This window comes from Pristiophorus japonicus, chromosome 1 (assembly GCF_044704955.1).
Source record: "Pristiophorus japonicus isolate sPriJap1 chromosome 1, sPriJap1.hap1, whole genome shotgun sequence".
Lineage (NCBI taxonomy): Eukaryota > Metazoa > Chordata > Chondrichthyes > Pristiophoridae > Pristiophorus > Pristiophorus japonicus.
Window position 1 is genome coordinate 456,009,436 of NC_091977.1, and position 25,212 is coordinate 456,034,647.

General features: G+C 43.3%; 1 protein-coding gene across 5 annotated transcripts in view; it reads left to right on the forward strand.

The window, feature by feature from the left end:
• Positions 1-25,212, forward strand: part of LOC139276100 (NEDD4-like E3 ubiquitin-protein ligase WWP1) — a 298,242-nt gene that overhangs the window by 202,134 nt on the left and 70,896 nt on the right. For all 5 annotated transcript variants that reach the window (XM_070893584.1, XM_070893611.1, XM_070893601.1 and 2 more), the window contains exons 11-15: positions 429-483; positions 1,076-1,160; positions 2,893-3,021; positions 6,465-6,537; positions 6,711-6,782. In XM_070893584.1, coding sequence (XP_070749685.1) covers positions 429-483; positions 1,076-1,160; positions 2,893-3,021; positions 6,465-6,537; positions 6,711-6,782 — 414 coding nt within the window. The remainder of the gene's footprint in view (positions 1-428; positions 484-1,075; positions 1,161-2,892; positions 3,022-6,464; positions 6,538-6,710; positions 6,783-25,212) is intronic.

Here is a 25,212-nt window from a genome sequence, read left to right on the forward strand (position 1 = left end):
TTTCTGTCCTATAGCCAGAATATTTTGATTCATTCAGTACCAAAGAAAATAAATAATACTGGCAGCAATTTTTTTTCTAATTAGAAGCTTAAATTTACAACTTGTGATGGAGTTGTCCAGAGTGTCTTTTACACTGTGCCACTTACTGATAGAAGTCAGATTCACACCTGCCCATGTCCATGCAATGAATTCTGCAGCACGGGTGGGTGATTACAAACAACATGCTTCCCTGCAGTGAGAATTAGAGGGTGAGTCAATGTGGGTTTCCTTTGTGCCAATTATGGTAGACTGTTGCAAAGCAACATTAGCCTAGGCTGAAAAACAGGGAGCACTTGAACTGGAGGTTAGTGATTCTGATGCTTCATTCTACGCATTGTAATGTACGTTGTTTGATAGCAAAGTACTAAAGTGAATATTATTTTCAACAGGCCTCAATGTTATCAGCAGAAAATGATCCTCTTGGCCCTTTACCACCTGGCTGGGGTATGTTTGTCATTATTTTTGTAGAGGTCATGCCTCACTGTTTAAGAAATACTATACATTGAGTCAATTATTCAGGGATCAGTCCTGCTCCTAAATTGGAGAAGCTGTGATTTGTATCACTTTATTTGCTTAAAAAAATACTATACATGACACTTTACTAAAATTTGTAAAAGTGTATATATGTTAGGTATATATGTTAAGTCAAACTGGATAAATAACAAAATTGCCATTTAGTATTGGCGGGCATGACTAATGAGCCTCTTCTTTTCGCACACTAATGCAAAATTATTTGAAATACGCAAAGGAAATCTTTTTACAGCTTTTGGTTGATGAGCGCACGGTAACAGAATTAAAGCAGATTCAAATCCTGCATTTTGAAGATTTTAATCTGGTTACCACAAGATAAACAAGTTCTCCATTGTGATACTTGGTTTACTGAGAGTGGGAGAGATGCAAGATCAACAGAATTGGTCAATTATACAGAATGCAACTTTCCCTCCCTCCCACCCTCAGTCTACCTGGAAGGAGGATTATATGGAAGTGAGTAACGATAAAAATATCTGAGCCATTCTTTGTTTTCTCTCTGCAACAGAAAGGAGGGTGGACGCAAATGATAGAGTTTACTTTGTGAATCATAATACAAAAACCACTCAGTGGGAAGATCCAAGAACACAGGGGTAAGTGTCCAGTAAGGAAACCCATTGCCAAGTAAATATGTGGATCCTTTAAGCCCAATGGAAGCAAAAATACACTCAATAAATTGCTATATAATTCCTTGTATGCTTCCATAAAGAATGACTTGCATTTATATAGCTCCTTTCACAACCACAGGATGTCCCAAAATGCTTTACAGCCAATGAAGTACTTTTTGAAGCGTAGTCACTGTTGTAATGTAGGAAATGGAGGCTTTTGGCACATCATCTGAATCATTCAAGAATAATAGTCATGTGTTGTGTTCTTTCTTTAAATTGTTATTAAAGTGAATGTCTAAAATAGTAAAGAATATCCAATAAATACAGTAGCTTTTCAATTTCTGAATTAATATCACACAAAACCAACTTATGTTAACAAAAGCAGTAGATAACCAGCTGATTTCTCATGGTTGTTCAGGGATGATTTGTGGGGATGGATAAGTGAATTCACTTCTGTTGTGATAGGCGGTGTTCACTCACTGAAATAATCCAAAATCTAGAAAACTAAAGACATATTTGTGTTGTCAGCAACAGAAGAAATAATGGAATCAATTATCAGCAGCAAATCTGAGGATTATCTGATAACCTAGTAAATAGTAGTAGACACTCGGGTTTCCTGACACAAACTCTGCCGTCAAATTTCTCTTACAATAGCAAAATACTACAGATGCTAGAAATCGAAAATAAAAACAGAAAATGCTAGAAATACTCAGCAGGTCAAGCAGCATCTGCGGAGAGAGAAACAGAGTTAACGTTTCAGAGCGATGATCTTTCATCAGAACTGGAAATTGTTAAGATGTAACCCTTCACTCCTCCCCCTCCCTTCCAGAACCAGTGTGTCGAGGAGGGAACAGTTTCTTCGAAATGCTGAGAGGGGAGATGAGGGGAAAATGTGTTTGGTAGTGGGATCAAGCTGGAGGTGGCGGAAATGACGGAGAATGATTTGTTGATTGTGGAGGCTGGTGGGGTGGAAGGTGAGGACAAGGGGAACTCTATCATGGTTCTGGGAGGGAGGGAGGGGAAGGAGTGAGGTGTTATCTCTAACATTTTCCCATTCTAATGAAATCTCATCGACCTGAAACATTAACTCTTTCCACAGATGCTGCCTGACCTGCTGAGTATTTCCAGCATTTTCTGTTTTTATTTAAAACAAAACTAATATTTATCTTGCGAAATGTAGCATTATAGTAGATAGCTGGTCGGTGTGAGTGATAGCACTGGATAACTACTTCTGAAGCTAAATGATTTTGAAATTGTATTGAAATCAGTGGTAAGGTAAGTAATTTCAGCAAAAATTCTAAACAAAATTGTTTACAGGATTTTTAAGATAGCTCTCGATTAAAATTAAACTCAGTTTTGCTGTCACAGTTTTGTCTTTGATGCATACCTTCCAGCCTGTTGCACTGCATATCACTGATCAGAATCTTCATTCGTGTGTCCAAACTCTCCTTGTTTTACATTTTAGATTTCTTAAGATTTCTTTAGGTGGGACAAAGTAGCTGTCCCAAAATCTTCAGCTTCATATATAATCTGCAAAGCAATATTTTAAAAAAGTACTTTTCTACATCTTTCACTGCGCTTTTCTGTTTTTTTAAAAGTGTAGTTTGGCTTGAGTTTTTATCATATTGTGAATGATTGTACACTTCCACCTTATCCATTCTACACCTTGGTGGTTGTCATTTTAATTCCATATTTCCATGCTTTATCATCTGTGTAGCTTGCAGAATGAAGATCCACTTCCAGAAGGCTGGGAAATTCGATACACAAGGGAAGGTGTCCGATACTTTGTTGATCACAACACTCGAACAACTACCTTTCAAGATCCTCGCACGGGCAAATCATCAGTGTAAGTTGTATTCTTGAACAAATTGGAAGGAATTAATAGCTTTGTGTATTGCAGCCATGCTCTAGTTATCATTTTTACAATTTTTATCTTACAGCTGGCAATTTTGCATGTTAAGCAAAATAACTTGGATTTTTCCAAATATATTTTTTCTTAAATTGACTTAGTATTTAAGTACACTGCTGAATATAATTGGTGGTGAGTTCTTTAAAACATAAAGTACAGATTAAGAAAACACTGGTTCCACAGACCATGTACAATCCACTCTTTTGTGGGCTCTTATTCTGCCCAATTTTTTTTCTGTGACTATTTCCTGCACCACTTTTTCTCCGCTCATCTTCCCACTGAGGGATTGTTCCTATTTACAGGGGTTTAAACTCTTGTATTGCCTCGCTTAAATGTCCATTATTCTTGCATGATCCTTGACAGTGAATATTACCAGACTAATTTAATTTATTCCTATTACAAGGGGACTGATCCTGATCACATTTGTCCCCATGCAATGTCCAAACAAATGCACTCCAAGTAGGATTAACGGATAATGATCAGGAGTTGAAACCATGGCTGATTTTCTCCATCTTAACCCATGAAGCTGAAGCTATTATAACACCTCTACTGATACCCCAGCTCAAGTCAACTAACTCAGCACAGATTACATTGCTAACCTATGACCTTCCTGGTCTGCATTCCTCACTAATTTGCAGCCTAGGTTCATGGAGCCAGTGGGGTAGCTCCTACCAACCCATTTATTCATCCAAAGAAAGTTTTTTTCAATAATGTAATGTGCCACTTAATGTTGATCCAAGTTGGTTATTTTTGTTAAGATTTTATGTCCTTCACACAGTAGCAGAGGCTATTTACAGGGGAAGAAATATTATCTGTGCCTGCATAATCTACATTTCACACATCCTTCACTCACCACTTTTTTAACCCATTATTGGCTGACACTTCAGGACGAATGACCATTTGAGCGAATTACTAGAGGATGTCTGCAGGCCTCAAAATTGCACCCTATTGCCTTCAGGAGAGCAGTACAAGAAAACATGGGGATAAATTAAAAATGTAAAAGTAATGCTTAAATAGAAGCAATAAAATAGGAAGAACAAGCAATCTTTTTAAAATAAAAACAATGCTTTTATAAACAAACAGATAAAAAGTAAAAGGATAGTTAAAGGATTGAAGGGGTGGATTCGTGACAAGAAAGGAAATCATCTTGTGGAGGCAGAGTGATTGACTGAAGTACTGAATGAGTATTTTTGCATCTGTCTTTACAAAAGAAGAGGATGGAGTTAATGTTGCAGTAGAGGAGTGGAGATATTGGATAGCATAAAAATAGATAGAAATGAGGTGCTAAATAGGTTGCCATCACTCAAAGTTAACAAGTCACCCAGTCTAGATAGAATGCATCCTTGGTTGCTGAGGGAAACTAGGGTCGAGATAGCAGAAGCACTGACCACAGTATTTCAATCCTTCTTGGATATGTGAGTGGTGCCAGAGGACTGGAGGATTGTAATAGTTACACCCCTGTTCAAAAAAGAGGAGAGGGATAACCTGGTAACTACAGGCCAATCAGTCTAACATCAGTGGTAGAAAACTACTAGAGACTATTGTAAAGATAACATTAATTCTTACTTGGAGAAATATGGGTTAATAAGGGATTGCCAGCACAGATTTGTTAAAGCAAATCATGTCTGACTAACCTGATTACATTCTTTGATGTAGTAAGAGAGGAATATAGTGCAGTAGATGTATATGTGGACAAAAAAGTGATTTGATAAAGTACAATTTAACAGATTTACTGAGAAAATAGAAGCATATGGTATTAAAGAGATGGTAGTAACTTGATTATGTAATTGGTTAAGGGATCCGAGGCAGAGAGTAGTGGTGAACGGATATTTTTCTGACTCGAGAGAAGTATGCAGTGAGGTCCCCCAGGGATATTAAGATCATTGTTTACTTGTTATATATAAGTGGGATGTACTTGGGTATAGAGAATAAAATGTTGAAGTTTATGGATGATAATGAAAACTTGGCAACGTAACGATAGTGAGCAGGATAGCAGCAGACCTCAGGAGGACATAGACAAACAGTTGAAATGTGCAGACACATGGCAGATGCAATTTAATGCAGCTAAGTGTGAAGTGATGCACTTTGGGAAGAACAACATGGAGAGGCAGTATAATCTAGATACTATTTTGAGGTGGTTGGAAGAGAAGAGGATTTCATATTCACAAACCTTTGAAGGTGGCTGATACAAAAGCAGGGAAGTAATGCTAAGACTTTAAAAATCCCTGGTTAGGCCTCAGCTACATAATAACATAAGAATTAGGAGCAGGAGTAGGCCATACAGCACAACGAGCCTGCTCTACCATTCAATAAGATCATGACTGATCTTCGACCTCGACTCCACTTTCCCACCTGATTGCCATATTCCTTGATTTGCCGAGAGTCCAAAAATCTATCTATCTTGGCCTTGAATATACTTAATGATTCAGCATCCACAGCCCTTTGGGAAAGAGAATTTCAAAGATTTACAACCCTCTGAGTTCCAAAGATTCGCAACCCTCCTCATCTCAATCTTAAATGGCCAACCCCTTATTCTGAGACAATGCCTGCTAGTTCTAGACTCTCCGGCCAGGAGAAATAACCTCTCATCTGGAATATTGTGTACAATTCTGTGCACGACACTTTAGGAAGGATGTCAAAACCTTAGAGAGTGTACAGAGGAGGTATACCATAATGATACCAGGATGATGGACTTCAGTTATGTGAAGAGATTGGAGAAGCAGGGATTGTTCTCCTTAGAGCAGAGAAGGTTACAGGTAGTCAAAATTTAAGGGGTTTTGATAGAGCTAGAAGGGGAAAACTATTTCCTCTGACAAGTGGGTCAGTTTAAATTACAGATTTAAAATAATTGGCAAGAGAACGAGAGGGGAAATAAGAGATTTTTTCACACAGAGGATTATTATGATCTGGAACACACTACCTGAAAGGGTGGTGGAATCAGATTCTATCGGAACTATCAAAAAGCGATTGGACATGTACTTGAAGAGGACTAGTTTGCAGGTTTAAGGGGAATAAGCTGATACAAGTACGATGGGCCGAAAGGCTGCCTTCTGTGCTGTAACAATCTACAATTCTATTCAGATTTTTAGTAAAAATATATTTTGTCTTGATATAAATAGCCTGTTTAGTGTAATATTAGGATTTGTTTCTGCACCATGGTGTTTTAGCTGAAATCATCAAATCGTCTAGCCCGGGAAGCACAGGATTTCTTGGAGCTACTTGCATACTAAGGGCTGTGTGTTCTTTTTTAAGGGTTCAGTTTTCAAAATCCACGCAAAAATATTTCATTTTTTTTTAAAGTATCTCAAAGAATGTTGCAAAATTCCATCATTAACAACTTCTGCTGTTGTTTAAAGGTAAAATATAACTTATTTTCACAGTGCAAAAGGCCCACAAATTGCATATGAACGTAGCTTTCGGTGGAAGTTAGCACATTTCCGGTATTTGTGTCAGGTAAATTAATATTTTTCTCCCTCCACATCTAACTTCTTAATCCTAAAACTTTACAAAACTATTGTTATTAGACTGTAATTTAAAATGGAATTAATGTAAATGTTGGTTCTTGGGTCAGTTTAAAATGTGCTACAAGATACTGTTGGTTGATACGATTGACTTTGTTCTTTCAGTCTAATGCGTTGCCCAGTCATGTAAAGATCACTGTTTCTAGGCAGACTTTATTTGAAGACTCCTTTCAACAAGTAAGTAGCTTTTTATGGTACCAGAAATTGAAGTAGTTTACTTATTTAAAAACTTGAAACAAAGGTTCAAGATTATCACCTTTAGCTGAAGTTTCACAGGATATTAGAAGCATGCAACCAATTTTACACAAAACACTTCAATTTATATAGATTTATGTTTATGTATCCAGGATGAGAAAAGGCTAGTCGTTCACATGATTTGCTTCTTGGGCACCAACAATTCTCTTCCTCTATCTACTACCTGGGAGAGGGAAAAATCAAGTGACTGAGAATGTCATATAATATGTTTGTCCAATATGGGGGTGCACACACTCTTCTTGTTGGGGCACATCTCACTTGTTTAAATCCAGAGAGTTTGGGTAGAGGATGGAAAGATCCAAAGCATGCAGTGTTGCTGATGGAGTTTAATGGCACTGGCACTGTCCAACTTGGGGCAGAGAATTCCATATATTTACAACCCTCTGAGAGAAAAAAATCCTCATCTCAGTTTTAAATGGGTGGCCCCTTATTCTGAGTATGTCCCCTAGTTTTAGTTCCCCTATGAGTGGAAATATTCTCTCTGCATCCACCTTGTCGAGCCCCCTCATTATCTTATATGTTTCGATAAGATCACCTCTCATTCTTCTGAACTCCAATGAGTATAGGCCCAACTTACTCAATCTATCTTCATAAGTCAACCCCCTCATCTCCCGAATCAACCGAGTCAACCTTCTCTGAACAGCCTCCAATGCAAGTATATCCTTCCTTAAATACGGAGACCAAAACAGTACTCCTTGTGTGGCCTCACCAATACCCCGTATAGTTGTAGTAGGACTTCTCTGCTTTTATACTCTCTTCCCCCTTTCAATAAAGGCCAACATTCCATTTCCTTCCTGATTACTTGCTGTACTGCATACTCACTGTTTGTGTTTCATGCACCATAACCCCCAGATCTCTCTGTACTGCAGCACTTTGCAATTTTTCTCGCTTTAAATTATAATTTGCTTTTCTATTTTTTTTGCCAAAGTGGATAACCTCTCATTTTCCCACATTATACTCCATCTGCCAAATTTTTGCCCACTCACTAAGCCTGTCTTTGCAGATTTTTTGTGTCCTCCTCACAATTTGCTTTCCCACCCATCTTTGTATCATCAGCAAACTTGGCTACATTACACTCGGTCCCTTCATTCATGTCATTAATATAGATTGTAAATAGTTGAGGCCCCAGCACTGAATCCTGCGGCACCCCTCTAGTTACTGTTTGCCAACCGGAAAATGACCCATTTATCCTGACTCTCTGTTTTCTGTTAATTAGCCAATCCTCTATCCATGCTAATATATTACCCCAAGCCCGTGAACTTTTATTTTGTGCAGTAATCTTTTATGTGGCACCTTATCAAATGCCTTCTGGGAATCCAAATACACCACATCTACTGGTTCCCCCTTATCCACCCTGCTCGTTACATCCTCAAAGAACTCCAGCAAATTTGTCAAACATGATTTCCCTTTCATAAAACCATGCTGACTCTGCTTGATTGAATTATGCTTTTCCAAATGTCCCACTACTGCTTCCTTAATAATGGATTCCAGCATTTTCCCAATGACAGATGTTAGGCTAAATGGTCTATAGTTTCCTGCTTTTTGTTTGCCTCCTTTTTTAAATTGGGACGTTACATTTGTGGTTTTCCAATCCGCTGGGACCGCCCCAGAATCCAGGGAATTTTGGTAGATTACAACCAATGCATCTGCTATCTCTGCAGCCACTTCTTTTAAGACCCTAGGATGTAAACATCAGGTCCATGGGACTTGTCCATCTTTCGTCCCATTATTTTACCGAGTACTACTTCTTTAGTGATAGTGATTGTATTAAGTTCCTCCCTCCCTATAGACCCTTGATTATCCACTATTGGGATGTTTTTTTAGTGTTTTTTTAACGTGAAGACCAATACAAAATATTTGTTCAACGTCTCTGCTATTTCCCTGCTCTCCATTATTAATGCCCCAGTCACATCCTCTAGCCGGGACCAACATTTACTTTAGCCACTCTTTTCCTTTTTATGTACCTGTAGAAACTCTTACTATCTGTTGTTATATTTTGTACTAGTTTACTTTCATAATGTATCTTCCTTTTTATAATTTTTTTTAGTTGTTCTATGCTGGCTTTTAAAAGTTTCCTAATCCTCTGGCCTCCCACTAGTCTTGGCCACATTGTATGCTCTTGTTTTCAATTTGATACCATCCCTTAGTTCCTTAGTTAGCTACGGATGGTTATCCCTTCTCTGACAGTCTTTCCTTCTCATTGGGATATATTTTTGTTGCGAGTTATGAAATATCTCCTTAAATGTCTGCCACTGCTCATCAACCGTCCCATACTTTAGTCTATTTTCCAAGTCCACTTTAGCCAACTCTGTCTTCATACCTTTGTAGTCTCCTTTGTTTAAGCTTAGGACCCTGGTTTGCGAACCAACTTTCTTACCCTCCAAGTGAATTTGAAATTCAACCATGTTAAGGTCACTCATTCCTAGAGGATCTTTTATTCGGAGATGATTTATTAATCCTGTCTCATTACACAGTACCAGATCTAAGATAGCCTGCTCCCTGGTTGGTTCTGCAACATACTGTTCAAGGAAACTATCCCGGATACACTCTGAGCTCTTCTTCAAGGCTACCCTGGCCAATTTGCTTTGTCAAATCAATATGAAAGTTAAAATTACCCATGATTATTGACGTTCCTTTATTACAAGCCTCCATTATTTCTTGATTTATACTCCGTCCAACAGTGTAGCTACTGTTAGGGGGTCTATGCACTACGCCCACCAGCGACTTTTTCCCCTTATTATTCCTTATCTCCACCCAAACCGATGCAACATCTTGATCTTCTGAGCCAATATTGCTTCTCACAAAAGCACTGATCTCATCCTTCACTCACAATGCTACACCACCTCCTTATCCTATCTGTCTGGCCTTCCGAATTGTCAAATACCCCTGAATATTAAATTCCTAGTCCAGGTCACCTTGCCACCACGTCTCTGTAATGACTTTCAGATCATACCCATTTGTATCTATTTGTGCCGTCAACTCTACTTTGTTACGAATGCTATGTGCATTCAGATAAAGAGCTTTTACATTTTTTATACCATTTTTTCCTGTTTTGACCCCACTTTCTGATTTACCTTTATGTTTATACATTATGTCTCTTCCTGGCAATCTCTGGATTTCATTTTCCCCAGTGCTACCCTGCTCTATTTATTGCCTTCTACTTTTTGACTTTTTAAATTTTCGCTCACCTGACTCCTCCCCCCCACTAATTAGTTTAAAGCCCTCTCTACAGCCCTAGTTATTTGATTTGCCAGGATCCTAGTCCCAGCATGGTCTAAGTGGAGCCCATCTGAACGGAACAGCTTCCTCTTACCCCAGTAGTGGTGCAAGTGTCACACGAACCAAAACCCATTTCTCCCACACCAGTTTTTGAGCCACGTGTTTAACTCTCCGATCTTATTTACCCTATGCAAATTTGCTCGTGGCTCAGGCAGTAATCCAAAGATTATTACCATTGTGGTTCTGTTTTTTAAGTTGCTCATAGCCCCTCAACAGAACCTCTTTCTTTGTCCTATCTATGTCGTTGGTAACCACGTGGACCGCGACAACTGTATCTTCCTCCTCCCATTCCAAGATCCTCTCCAGCCCTACGGGAGATGTTCTTAACCCTGGCACCAGGCAGGCAACACAACCTTCGGGACTCACGCTCTCGGCTGCAGAGAATCATATCTATCCCCATAATGATACTGTCCTCTACCACTACAATGTTTCTTTTTACTCCCCCACCCCCCCCCCTCCCCCCACACTTGAATGGCCTCCTGTACCATGGTGCAATGGTCAGTTTGCTCTTCCTCCCTGCAGTCCCTGCTCTCGTCCACACAAGGGAGTACGAGTCGCGAACATGTTGGACAAGAGCAAGGGCTGAGGCTCCTCCATCACTACCTCCTGAGTCCCCATACCTGCTCCTGTCCATGACCACGGACCAAATTTGAATTAATTAATCTAAGCGGTGTGAATGCCTCCTGGAACACAGCGTCCAGGTAACTCTCCCCCTCCCTGATGTGTCACAGTGTCTGCAGCTCGGACTCCAGCTCATCAATACTGAGCCGAAGTTCCTCGAGCTGCAGACACTTACTGCAGATGTGGTCGCTGTGGACTTCAATGGAGTCAACCAGCTCCCACATGCAACAGCAGAAACAAATCGCCTGTTCAGCCATCTCTAATGTATTTAGTTAGTTAAGTTTTCAAGTTTTTTTTTATTCCCAGTTCTTACATAGAAACATAGAAAATAGGTGCAGGAGTAGGTCATTCGGCCCTTCGAGCCTGCACCACATTCAATATGATCATGGCTGATCATGCAACTTCAGTACCCGATTCCTGCTTTCTCTCCATATCCCTTGATCCCTTTAGTCGTAAGGGCTACATCTAACTTCCTTTTGAATATATCTAACGAACTGGCCTCAACAACTTTCTGTGTTGAGAATTCCACAGGTTCACAATTCTCTGAGTGAAGAAGTTTCTCCTCATCTCAGTCCTAAATGGCTTACCCCTTATCCTTAGTCTGTGACCCCTGTTTCTGGACTTCCCCAACATCGGGAACATTCTTCCTGCATCTAACCTGTCCAATCCCGTCAGAATGTTATATGTTTCTATGAGATCCCCTCTCATTCTTCTAATTTCCAGTGAATATAAGCCTAGTCGATCCAGTCTTTCTTCATATGTCAGTCCTGCCATCCCTGGAATGAGTCTGGTGAACCTTAGCTGCACTCCCTCAATAGCAGGAACGTCCTTCCTCAGATTAGGAGATCAAAACTGTACACAATATTCAAGGTCCTATACAACTGCAGTAAGATCTCCCTGCTCCTATACTCAAATCCTCTCGCTATGAAGGCCAGCGTGCCATTTGCTTTCTTTACTGCCTGCTGTACCTGCATACCTACCTTCAGTGACTGATGTACCATTACACCCAGGTCTCTTTGCACCACCTCTTTTAATAATCTGTCACCATTCAGATAATCTGCCTTCCTGTTTTTGCCACCAAAGTGGATAACATCACATTTATCCACATTGGGCAAATGCATGGCAGATGCAGTATATTCACCTAACCTGTCCAAGTCACCCTGCAGCATCCTCCTCACAGCTCACACTGACACCTAGCTTAGTGTCATCTGCAAACTTGGAGATATTACCTTCAATTCCTTCGTCTAAATCATTAATGTATATTGTAAATAGCTGGGATCCCAGCACTGAGCCTTGCGGCACCCCACGAGTCATTGCTTGCCATTCTGAAAAGGACCCGTTTATTCCCACTCTTTGCTTCCTGTCTGCCAACCAGTTCTCTATCCACGTCAATACATTACCCCAATACCATGTGCCTTAATTTTGCACACTAATCTCTTGTGTGGGACCTTGTCAAAAGCTTTTTGAAAGTCCAAATACACCACATCCACTAGCTCTCCCTTATCCACTCTACTAGTTACATCCTCAAAAAACTCTAGAAGATTTGTCCAGCATGATTTCCCTTTCATAAAACCAGGCTGACTTGGACCGATCCTGTCACTGCTTTCCAAATGCGCTGCTATTATGTCTTTAATAATTGATTCCAACATTTTCCCCACTACCGATGTCAGGCTAACCGGTCTATAATTCCCTGTTTTCTCTCCCTCCTTTTTTAAAAAGTGGGGTTACATTAGCTACCCTCCAATCCATAGGTACTGATCCAGAGTCCATGGAATTTTGGAAAATGACCACCAATGCATCTACTATTTCTAGGGTCACTTCCTTAAGTACTCGGGGATGCAGACTATCAGGCCCTGGGGATTTATCGACCTTCAGTCCCATCAGTTTCCCTATCACAATTTCCTGACTAATAAGGATTTCCCTCATTTCCTCCTTCCCGCTAGACCCTCGGTTCCCTAGTATTTTCGGGAGGTTATTCGTGTCTTCCTTAGTGAAGTATTTGTTCAATTGGTCTGCCATTTCCTTGTTCCCCATTATGAATTCACCTGATTCTGACTGCAAGGGGCCTACATTAGTCTTCACTAATCTTTTTCTCTTCACATGTCTATAGAAGCTTTTGCAGTCAATTTTTATGTTCCCTGCAAGCTTATGCTCATACTCTATTTTCCCCCTCCTAATTAGACCCTGCTGAATTCTAAATTTCTCCCAGTCCTCAGGTTTGCTGCTTTTTCTGGCCAATTTATATGCATCTTCCTTGGATTTAACACTATCCCTAATTTCCCTTGTTGGCCACGGTTGAGCCACCTTTCCTGTTTTATTTTTACGTCAGACAGGGATGTATAATAGTTGTAATTCATCCATGTGATCTTTAAATGTCTGCCATTGCCTATCCACCGTCAACCCTTTAAGTATCATTCGGCAGTCTATCCTAGCCAAATCACGTCTCATACCATTGAAGTTTCCTTTCTTTAAGTTCAGGACCCTATTCTTTGAGTTAACTGTGTTGCTCTCCATCTTAATGAAGAATTCTACCAAATTATGTTCACTCTTCCCCAAGGGGCCAAGTACGACCAGATTGCGAATTAATCCTCTCTCGTTACACAAGCCCCTTCTAGGATCGTCTGCTCTCTAGTTGGTTCCCCGACATATTGGTCTAGAAAACCATCTCTTATACATTCCAGGAAATCCTCCTCCATAGTATTGCTACCAGTTTGGTTAGCCCAATCAATATGTAGGTTAAAGTTACCCATGGTAACTGCTCTACCCTTATTGCACGCGTCCCTAATTTCCTGTTTGATGCCATCCCCAACCTCCCTACTACTGTTTGGTCGTCTGTACACAACTCCTACTAACGTTTTCTGCCCTTTGGTGTTTTGCAGCTCTACCAATATAGATTCCACATCATCCAATCTAATGTCCTTCCTTACTATTGCGTTAACCTCCTCTTTAACCATTAACGTTACCCTACCTCCTTTTCCTTCCTGTCTGTCCTTCCTGAATATTGAGTACCCCTGGATGTTGCGTTCCCATCCTTAGTTACCCTGGAGCCATGTCTCTGTAATCCCAATTACATCATATCTGTTAACAGCTATCTGAGCAGTCAATTCATTCACCTTATTACAAATGCTCCTCGCATTGAGACTCAGAGCCTTCAGGCTTGTTTTCTTAACACTCTTTGTCCTTTTAGTATTATATTGTAATGTGGTCCTTTTTGATTTTTGCCCTTGATTTCTCTGCTCTCCACTCTTGCTTTTCTCCTTCCTGCCTTTTGCTTCTGCTCCCTTTTTACTTCCCTCTGCCTCTCTGCATAGGTTCCCATCCCCCTGCCGTATTAGTTTAACCCCTCCCCAACAGCACTAGCAAACACTCCGCCTAAGACATAGGTTCCTGTCCTGCCCAGGTGCAGACCGTCCGGTTTGTACTGGTCCCACCTCCCCCAGACCTGGTTCCAATGTCCCAGGAATTTGAATCCCTCCTCCTTGCACCATTCCTGAAGTCACATATTCATCTGAACTATCCTGCAATTCCTACTCTGACTAGCATGTGGCACTGGTAGCAATCCTGAGATTACTCCCTTTGAGGTCCTACTTTTTCATTTAACTCCTAGCTCCCTAAATTCAGCTTGTAGGACCTCATCCCGTTTTTTACCTATATGCACCACGACAGCTGGCTGTTCCCCCTCCCCCTCCAGAATGCGCTGCAGCTGCTCCGAGACATCCTTGACCCTTGCACCAGGGAGGCAATATACCATACTGGAGTCTGGTTTGCGGCCATAGAAATGGCTGTCTGTTCCCCGAACAATGGAATCCCCTATCACTATAGCTCTCTCATTCTTTTTCCTGCCCTCCTGTACAGCAGAGCCACCCATGGTGCCATGAACTTGGCTGCTGCTGCTTTCCCCTGATGAGTCATCTCCCCCAACAGTACCCAAAACGGTGTATCTGTTTTGGAGGGAGATTTCCGCAGGGGACCCCTGCACTACCTTCCTTCCACTGCTCTGCCTGATGGTCACCCATTCCCAATCTGCCTGAGTAACCTTTACCTGCGATGTGACCAACTCTCTAAACATGCTATTCACGACATCCTCAGCATCGCGGATGCTCCAGAGTGAGTCCATGCGCAGCTCCAGTGCTGCAATGCGGTCTGTCAGGAGCTGCAGCTGGCTACACATCCTGCACACATAGTAGTCAGGGACACTGGTAGCGTCCCTGACTTCCCACATAGCACAGGAGGAGCATGACACGGGTCTGGGCTCTCCTGCCATGACTTAACCCTTAGATTAACTTAATTTGTCAACAATGCCAAAAGTTTCTTACTGATAGTAAAAGAAGAAAAAGATCAAATATTCACTAATCCACCAGCCAATCACTTACCCGCTTGGCTGTGACGTCACACTTTGATTTCTTTTTACTTTTTTGCTTACCTTCTGCCCCTGCACCCGCTGGCTGCTCGGTGGCCGCTCCCTGACGGTTGCGCCTGTTTATGGGCCGCTCCTCGAAGGCATTTGACAAGGTGCCACATAATAGGTTACTGCACAAGATAAAAGTTCACGGGGTTGGGGGTAATATATTAGCATGGATAGAGGATTGGCTAACTAACAGAAAACAGAGAGTCGGGATAAATGGTTAATTCTCTGGTTGGCAACCAGTAACTAGTGGGGTGCCGCAGGGATCAGTGCTGGGACCCCAACTATTTACAATCTATATTAACGACTTGGAAGAAGGGACTGAGTGTAACGTAGCCAAGTTTGTTGATGATACAAAGATGGGAGGAAAAGCAATGTGAGGGGGACACAAAAAATATGCAAAAGGACATAGGCAGGCTAAGTGAGTGGGCAAAAAATTGGCAGATGGAGTATAATGTTGGAAAGTGCGAGGTCATGCACTTTGGCAGAAAAAAATCAAAGGGCAAGTTATTATTTAAATGGAGAAAGATTGCAAAGTGTTGCAGTACAGCGGGACCTGGGAGTACTTGTGCATGAAACACAAAAGGATAGTATGCAGGTACAGCAAGTGATCAGGTTGGCCAATGCAAAGGGGATGGAGTATAAAAGCAGGGAGGTCTTGCTGCAGCCATACAGGGTATTGATGAGGCCACACCTGGAATACTGCATGCAATTTTGGTTTCCATATTTACGAAAGGATATACTTGCTTTGGAGACAGTTCAGAGAAGGTTCACCAAGTGATTCCGGAGATGAGGGGGTTGACTTATGAGGAAAGGTTGAGTAGGTTGGGCCTCCACTTACTGGAATTCAGAAGAATGAGAGGTGATCTTATTGAAACGTATAAGATTATGAGGGGGCTTGACAAAGTGGATGCAGAGAGGATGTTTCCACTGATGGGGGAGACTAGAATTAGAGGGGCTGCCCATTTAAAACTGAGATGAGGAGAAATTTCTTCTCTGAGAGTTGTAAATCTGTGGAATTCGCTGCCTCAAGAGAGCTGTGGAAGCTAGGACATTGAATAAATTTAAGACAGGAGTAGACAGTTTCTTAAATGATAAGGGGTTATGGGGAGCGGGCAGGGAGGTGGAGCTGAGTCCATGATCAGATCAACCATGATCTTATTGAATGGTGGAGCAGGCTCGAGGGGCCGTATAGCCTACTCCTGTTCCTATTTCTTATGTTCTTACATTCTTAAAAGAGACAAAAACTCACCAACCAATCACTTCCCTTCCTTCCTGTGATGTCACATGTTTATTTTGGTTCTTTCTACTTTTAGTCTTCAGGTCAGTTGGTGCTGTTTGGGCTGCTGCTCAGTGTTCCCCTGGGCTCTCCCTCTAACACTGCTCGGTGTTCCCCTGGGCTCTCCCTCTCACACTGCTCAGTGTTCCCCTGGGCTCTCCCTCTAACACTGCTCGGTGTTCCCCTGGGCTCTCCCTCTCACACTGCTCGGTGTGCCCTGGGCTCTCCTTCTCGCACTGCTCGGTGTTCCCCTGGGCTCTCCCTCTCACACTGCTCGGTGTTCCCCTGGGCTCTCCCTCTCATACTGCTCGGTGTGCCCCTGGGCTCTCCCTCTCACACTGCTCGGTGTTCCCCTGGGCTCTCCCTCTCACACTGCTCGGTGTTCCCCTGGGCTCTCCCTCTCACACTGCTCGGTGTTCCCCTGGGCTCTCCCTCTCACACTGCTTCATGGAGTGCCTCTCGGGTCGAGTTTCGCGTTGTTTTAAGGCTGCCGCTGAGCTGCTCCTCTCTCGCTGCTTCATGGAGTGCCTCTCGGGTCGAGTTTCGCGTTGTTTTAAGGCTGCCGCTGAGCAGCTCCTTTCGCGCTGCTTCGTGGAGATCCACTTACCTCTCTGCCAGCATCCTTCTGACCACAGCTTGGATAACAACTACTTGCATTGATATAGTGTGGCCGAAATTAACCATCCCTGAAGGGACGGGTACCATGGGGTTTGGGCATCCAATTGAAAAAATCAATCGGCTGCTCCGGTCAGATGTTTTACCCTCCCGAGCCATTCAGCTCTGGGGATTTGAGCGGTGTGCACTTCCGGGGTGAAACTGCGTTAAAGGAGATAGTGGCAGGGTGAGGTCATCAGCGGGCGGGCCACTCGAAAACAGCCACGCCTGCGATATTCAGCAGCAAAAATGGAGGACTTCTTCGGGTAGTGCCCCCGCGAGATTTTCCAGTCGCTGCACGAACGTGACACTGCTGGAGTTTTGCTGCGATCGGTCCGTTTGGTATGTAAATAGTTTTATTATGTATTAGTGTTTTTATTTCAGTTTCCAGCATCCACTGTATTTTGCTTTTGAAATAGTTTTATTAAATATTAGTGTTTTTATTTCAGATTCCAACATCTACAGTATTTTGCTTTTGAAATAGTTTTATTAATTGTTTTGGCTCCATTAAACCTGCTGAGTGCTGTTCAGAGGTTTTCACAGACTTTTGTACAACTTTCAGGTCTAACTCTTTAGTGGAGGCCTGTGGACTGCAGAGACCTGCTTGGCAGGTTCACCCTGAGGATGGGAGGAGTGTTGGGAGGGCGATACCTGGTACACCTGGTCAGAAGCAGGGCAGCACGCAGGAGAAGGCGTCGCTGTCAGCACTGTGCAGAAAGGCAGCGGGCAAGGGAGGAGGCAGTCATGATTCGTTCATTCTGCGCCAGACCAGTGTGTCCGCTGCCTTCACTGGCCCGAATCAGGATTGCGGTTGGCTGCTTGGGGACAAGGGATATCCCCTGTACACTTGACTGCTTACTCCACTGCGGAACCTCAGGACAGCGCCAGAGTATTCATATAATGACGCTCGTTGTGCCACCAGGTGGATCATCGAGCATTGCATAGACATCCTTAAGCAGAGATTCCGGTGCCTGGACCACTCTGGTGACACCTTGCAGTACTCTCCTGAACGGGTCTCCATTATCGTCGTGGTCTACTGCATGCTGCACAACCTGGCCACCATGAGGGGACAGCCGCTGGAGGTCAAGCCAGCAGTACCACCCGAGGAGGAGGAGGAGGATCCCCGTCGCCCCAGAGCTAGGAGGTGTCAACCCATCGCCACTCTGGAAGGGAGGTGTAGCTGCATCTCATAGCTGGTCGCTTCAGATAATCTCATCCACACATGACCCTTCAGGTCCCACTTTCAATGGCCATCATAAGGAGTGCCTTAACACAGATTTGCCCATTCCCAAATAAAACACCTGGCCAGATATATGTGCCAAAAATAAAGATTTATCCAATTATCCAAATCACTGTAAAAACAGAACATAAAGAACAATATAATACTGTAATCATTTTTTACCCCTGTGCATCTCACTATAACACCTATTACGCGTGACTACCCTAACACTATGCCTAACTCTCATCCTTGTGACTGCATCATGGATCCGGAAATGCTACTGTGGTTGCTGTCTGGGACCTACAGCTGTGCAACACTGCCTCCAGTGTGCCAGCGCAGCCATCGGTCGCCTGAGGGTGTTCGAAGGCCAGAACCTCAAATCTGGCACCAAGCTTATGGTCTACAGGCAAGTAGTGATACTCGCCCTCCTATATGACTCAGTCGTGGACCATGTACCGTAGACATCTCAAAGCACTGGAGAAGTACCGCCAATGCTGCCTCCGCAATATCCTACAAATCCACTGGGAGGATAGATGCACCAACGTCCGTGTTCTCGCTCAGGCCAACATTCCCAGCATCGAAGCACTAACCACACTCGACCAGCTCCGTTGGGCTGTGTCGAAATCTTGACTCTCAATATACGTCTCTAACACAATCAGCTCCGGTAGATGTTCCTTTAACTTTTACTTGCAGCAAGGAAGAGTCTCACTCAGTCAAAGGCTAAGCGACGACTCCCAATATGGTACAGTTTCACAAAGTATTTATACAGTAAAAAAAAAAACAAGTTATGGTTCCATCCTGTGTATTGGTTCTGCCTTTGCAGTCAGCGAAAACAGATAAAGAGTTAATGATTACTACATCCTTGTCTTTATATTTTTCTCAAATGTCTCTTTTGTAAGTGATTTTGATGGGCCAGACAGCAGTGACTCGATTAGGGTGTGATAATGTGCTATTACCGGCTTTTCATTGTTTTAGGATTGTCCAATTTCCTGGCCAGTTATTTGGGCCCATGATTTCCATAGTGGTTGATTGGGTACTTGGCTTCTTGCATATAATGGATGTGTTCTGTACAAAGATAATGACTGGTAATTTGAGTATCTCTTAGGGGGTGAATTGGTGCTGCATCTTTACAACCTTTATCCAACCCTTCTACGGTCTGGTATAGCGACAGACTATTGATAATACAGGGGAGCACAATGGGTGGTACTTATCTCAGCAAGACAGTCTTAATGTTGTCTGGTGGCTATTAATCAGCTATCAGCAGTTTCAGTCAGGGTTAGCATGTTTATGCAAACAGACTGTCTGTTGCAGAAGTTTCTAGCAGGGCCTGGACTTTGTTTTATGGCAAAAAGGGTACAAAAAACAGTGTAATGCAACTTTAAAAAAAATACATTTCCACAGCGGGCCACATCGTCCGCATGCCCAACACGAGACTCCCAAATCAAACGCTCTACTCGGAACTCCTACACGGCAAGCAAGCCCCAAGTGGGAAGAGGAAATGTTTCAAGGACACCCTCAAAGCCTCCGTGATAAAGTGCAACATCCTCACGGGCACTTGGGAATCCCTGGTCCATGACCGCCCAAAATGGAGGAAGAGCATCCGGGAGGGCGCTGAACACCTCGAGTCTCATCGGTGAGAGCATGCAGCAATCAAGCATAGGCAGCGGAAGGAGCGTGCGGCAAACCAGGCTCCCCACCCACCCTTTTCTTCAACCACTGTCTGTCCCACCTGTGACAGAGACTGCAGTTCCCGTATTGGACTGTACAGTCACCTGAGAACTCACTTTTAGAGTGGAAGCAAGTCTTCCTCGATTTCGAGGGACTGCCTATCATGATGATGATGATGTGGAATCTGATGTTGTGTTTTCGGATGATGGTGCCAAGGATAGATTTTTGGGGAACTTCAGAGGTAACTGGGGAGAGCAAGAATAGAAGCCATTGCAGGAAATTCTCTGGCTGTGACTGGACAGATAGGAATGGAACCAGGTGAGAACAGTCCCACACAGCTGGACAAAGGAGGAGAGGCATTTGAGGAGGATGGTGTGGTCAACCGTGTCAGAAGCTACAGGAAGGTTGAGAGGAATGAGGAGGGATAGTACACCGAGGTCACAGTTCCAAAGGATGTTATTTGTGACTTTGATAAGGGCTGTTTCAGTGCTATGGAGGGGCGGAAACCTGATTGGAAAGGTTCTCACACCATACCCCGTCAAATGCTTGTTCTAACAGTTGGAGTTGCAAAGCTTCAGGAGCAACTGTTTGGCTCTCTGCAACCCAATCACATTTAAGAGCTTTATGGAAATGAATACAGAGAAAATTTGAAAACAAAATAATATAAGGGCCTAGAAATTTGAGTAAGCTGGAAACCTGCTGGTAACTGTCAAGGCTAACGACCGCCCACAGAAAAATAACAGTCAACACCGGTATTTTGATGCTGGCTGATAATTTACGTGAGTGGAGCAGAGAATCTGTTGTGTAACGTGCTCATTCTCGTGCTAACCTCAGCAGGAGCCTGAGGAAGTGTCTGGGTGATCAGTGTTGCGTTCTCGGTCAATCTGATCATTTGGTGACGGCTCCTGGGGTTTGATGTCGAGTCCACTGATGGCCCTTATAAGGTTGGAGCATTGTTGCACATCACAATGCATTTGTTTGGCAATGGCTCCCCTCTTTCTTTTGTGCACATTTCTCTGGGTCATGTGTGGGGACCAACAAATGGGTACCAGACTGCCTGGTTCTCCCACCTTCGCTGGCTGTCATAACTCCACAGATCTTTGATCAGATGGTTGTGTGGAAGTTTGTGCTCCACCATGATGCTAGATGGGGATGCACTGTCTTGCAGCTAGCAGTGACAGTGTACTAGCCTGCATTCGCACTCTGGTGAGTGGCTGTTAAAGCACAGGCTCAGGTCTGCATGGATTGTGACTGGAAACACCACATCTAGGGCCCACGTTTTGGAGATCTGGCAGAACGGCGCACCTCCAAGTGGCCTGCCTATTTTTTAGAACGCAAAAGGCGCCTAAAACTTACCTCGCGATTCTCCATAGGCCCGTTTCCAGCTCGGCACGGTGCAGCAGGAACTGCTGGGGGCGGAGCAAACACTGTTCTGAGAGAGCACTGCCAGCAGGGGGCGGGGCCAGGGCCCAGAGTCCGTTTGAGTGCCGGCAGCGTTGTGCATGCGCGTTGGAACATGCGCAATGGCACACAAACATTTTCAGGCCGCCCCTATCCCCTGGCTGAAAGATCGAGCTCAGTTTGCTGCGGCCGGACTCTGGACTTCGCCCTCCGTCCTGGTGATTTTCAGGCCACCCCTATCCCCTGGCCGAACAGCCGAAAGATCGCAGCTCGGTTTGCTGCCTGCGTGGTGGGGCTCTGCTCTGTGGCTGGGCTCTTTGGACGTCACCCTCCCGGTGTTTTTCAGGCTGCCCCTATCCCCTGGCCGAAAGGTCGCAAGGTCGCAGCTCGGTGCCTGCTGCCGCTGCTTCGATGGAGAGGTAGGAAAATTTAATTTTTTACTTATTGATTAATTTATCATTTATTATTGATGATGGCTCTTTATTGGTAAAAGTGAAGTGTTTAATGTTTTGGAAAACACCTTAACTTCCCTCCCCCCACAGCCCCCCCCCGGAAATCTCTGGCTACCTGCGCCTAATTCTAAAGTTCTAAATTCTAAATTTTCTGAGCGTACAAAAGTCGACACTTACTCCGTTCTAAGTTAGCTTGGAGTAACTTTTCGCTGCCTAAACTTGAAAAACAGGCGTAAGTGGCTGGTAACGCCCCCTTTTGGAAAAAAAACTGAACTAAAACTAAACTAAACTAACTCACTAGAACTGGAGCAAACTAAATGCCGAGAATTGCGATTTCTAAGATACTCCAAACTAAACTAGTTGCTCCAATAAAATAGGAGCAACTCGAGCCGAAACTTAGGCCCTATATAGGCTGTGGCACAGATGTTCTTAAACCATTGCATTAGACATCAATGGAATTTTTTTTTAAAAGGGGAACATGAACACTTGGTCAGGAGGTTACTGGTGTAAATGGTGCAGAAGATTCAGTTACATTTTTAACAACAGCAGACTTTTGAAGAACTGTTGGTGAGAATATGCTGTCAAACCTTTTAAAAGCAGACTTCCAATATTTGCATATTATTTTTATCAGTTCCTAAACTAGAAAACTCTAATGTATACAATTTAAGGAAGTGCAGCTTTGATTTTTTTCCTGAAATTATTACAATTGTAATACATATAGTACAGTTTATTTTAAAAGTATTTACCTCCTATACTGTTTGATTGATGGGGGGGGGGGGAAGAGAGATTTGATGCATCTCATTGGAAGCAGTTTTCACTGCAATAGCTCTTCATAGTTGTTATCCCAGCAGCTGCTTACTGTACGGGTTCTAGCTTACCACCGCTTTCTCCTGCCTCTCTGCGCTGTTAATGGCTGCACGCACGAGTGTACTTTGGAGAGGGCAGTAAGAGAAATGGCGAGCTCCAAAATGGATCAGCATGCGTAAATTCGGCGTTGCACACCGATTGATGTCACACTAATGCTAATTAAAATACTTTCCGCAAGCACAAGCAACAGCAGCGCTGCCGACTGCTGAAAAGGCAGCCGCCACGGGAGCTGCCGGGAGTGGGCGGTAGTGAGGCTGCCGCCATATTTTTCAGCAAAACAGGCCTTAACAGCCAGCGCTAACACCTCCAATTTCTAGGCCAAGTGGTATGATTGATTTTACAGGTTGAAGCTCTCTTATCCAGGACTCCCTTAATCCGGCACCACCCCTCGTCCAGGACCATTCCCGGGTGACGCATGCGCAGAACGCGACTGTCAAAATTCTACTCACCAATATAATCTTTCTCCTCAATCGGCTGCCTCCTCCTCATCACCCTGCTGGAACTCCTGCAGCCACAGTCCTCGGGCCGGCTGCTCCTCCCCACAGCTGACTCTTCTGGGGCCAGCCGACTCTTCTGGGGCCCGCCGGGGCCTGCCGACTCTTCTGGGCCCGCTGACTCTTTGATGCCCATCGGGGCCCGTCGACTCTTCTGGGCCCCCCGAGACCTGCCGACTTTTTGGGGCCCGCCGGCTCTTTGATGTCCGCCGGGACCCTCCAACTCTTCTGGGCCCACCAACGCTTCTGGGCCCGCCGGCTCTTCAGGGCCCACCGACTCTTTGATGCCCGCCGGCTCTACGGGGCCCCCTGCACACTGGCTGGCTGACTGACTGACTGACAGACAGTCGGTCCAACCAATCAGCGCGCACACATACTTACCCCAGCAACAGCACTTAAAGGCGCAGTCCACCCAAACGTGTGACCACCCCTCATCCAGCAAAATCCCTCGTTCGGGACAGGCCAGGTCCCGAGGGTGCGGGGTAAGGGAGGTTCAACCTCTATATAGAAACTAGTGCAGCATTGAATGTTACTATGACATTACTGGTTAAGAGATGCTGATATGGAAAAGACTGATGCTCGTTAAATGTTGATAATGAGCAATGTAGGAAAGTCCTTTTTAGGAGTTATACAGTTACTGTATATTTTCAATTTAATGATGTACGCATGCTGGAGTAATTGGTGTTTGGTTAGAATTAGTCGAGTTCTGATAGCATTTCAGTGAATGGTTTCTGATTGTTCGAAAATTTGACTTATCAATTTACATTGAATTTATATCTGGTTTATTTATACAAGGAAAGTCGAATAAGTAGGAGCAGTGTGCATCCAGAGCACACACAGTGCAAAAACTGTTACAACTGACTGCAATACCTTTGTCAAATATCATTTTGGAATGCCTGTCATCTTATTTTGGTATAAGAATGTGTATCTACTGATCAATAATTACATAAATGTAATACAGCAACATTGGTGCAACTAAATTTATCTGCCTTCAGTAGAATACTCTGCAACATTTGATGCATATGGCAATCTGTAAGTTGTTGGTCTTGAATATTCCTGCTCTGCAGGTACTATTGGAGAATGTCATAATACTGACATTGGGCAGCTGCAAAGCAAGGTGATGATTTTGTGAGTGGAGAGATTTTTAAACTGTTGTAAAAGAGCTAACTCTTCTAATCAAAAAATACGGAAAACATCAAGTACTGTTTGTGTGCCTTAACCACAAAATTTTTGTATTTCATATTTTAAAACCCTCCAAATATGTCTGCATGTGTATATGTATATATCACATATTTTTAAGTCAACTGCAATCATGGAGAACCATGGAATCCCGTAACTTCTGTGGTAGTGCTTTGCTGTGTTAAGATTTCTGTTGTTGTGACAAGTCTGTACAATAAAGTATATCACAACGTGTTGGGATTTTCAAAGCTCTCTACTGCTGAGATTTTACTTGAGTCATGTCTGAGGCTGTTGTAGCATAATTGATGGAGATTGATTGCTCTGGTTAGTCAACAACCTCATAATCATTGTGTCAGCTGATTACCAGGATGGTCGAAGGCAAACTAGATGGACCGTGGTCTTTTTCCGTCTAGCAATTCCTATGTGGGTAGTAAAATGATTGTAATTATACTGCTAGCATCTTACAATGAGAAATGTAGAGGCCTATAATTTATGAAAGGCTAGTGTTTTATATTATTTAATTAATTACAATGGTGTTAACTATCTAAAATATTTAAGAAGAATTTAAATCTCAAGTCTACTATGCCAATCAATAATGGGTATCTATACAGTTATTAATTATGGCCCTGAAAATTCCTGGGCAGAAATCCTGCCAATTATATTAGGATTCCGTGCTACCAGGAGCCTCCAGTGCTGACCATACCAACATATCTAAGTCCCAGCTTATTTTCTAGCTCTGCTAACACACCTGCCAAAGTTACAATGGGAGTGCACCGGAAGGGCTGTAGAATATGTGGTCCAATATTTCTATTATACTAAACTAGACCAGTTGTT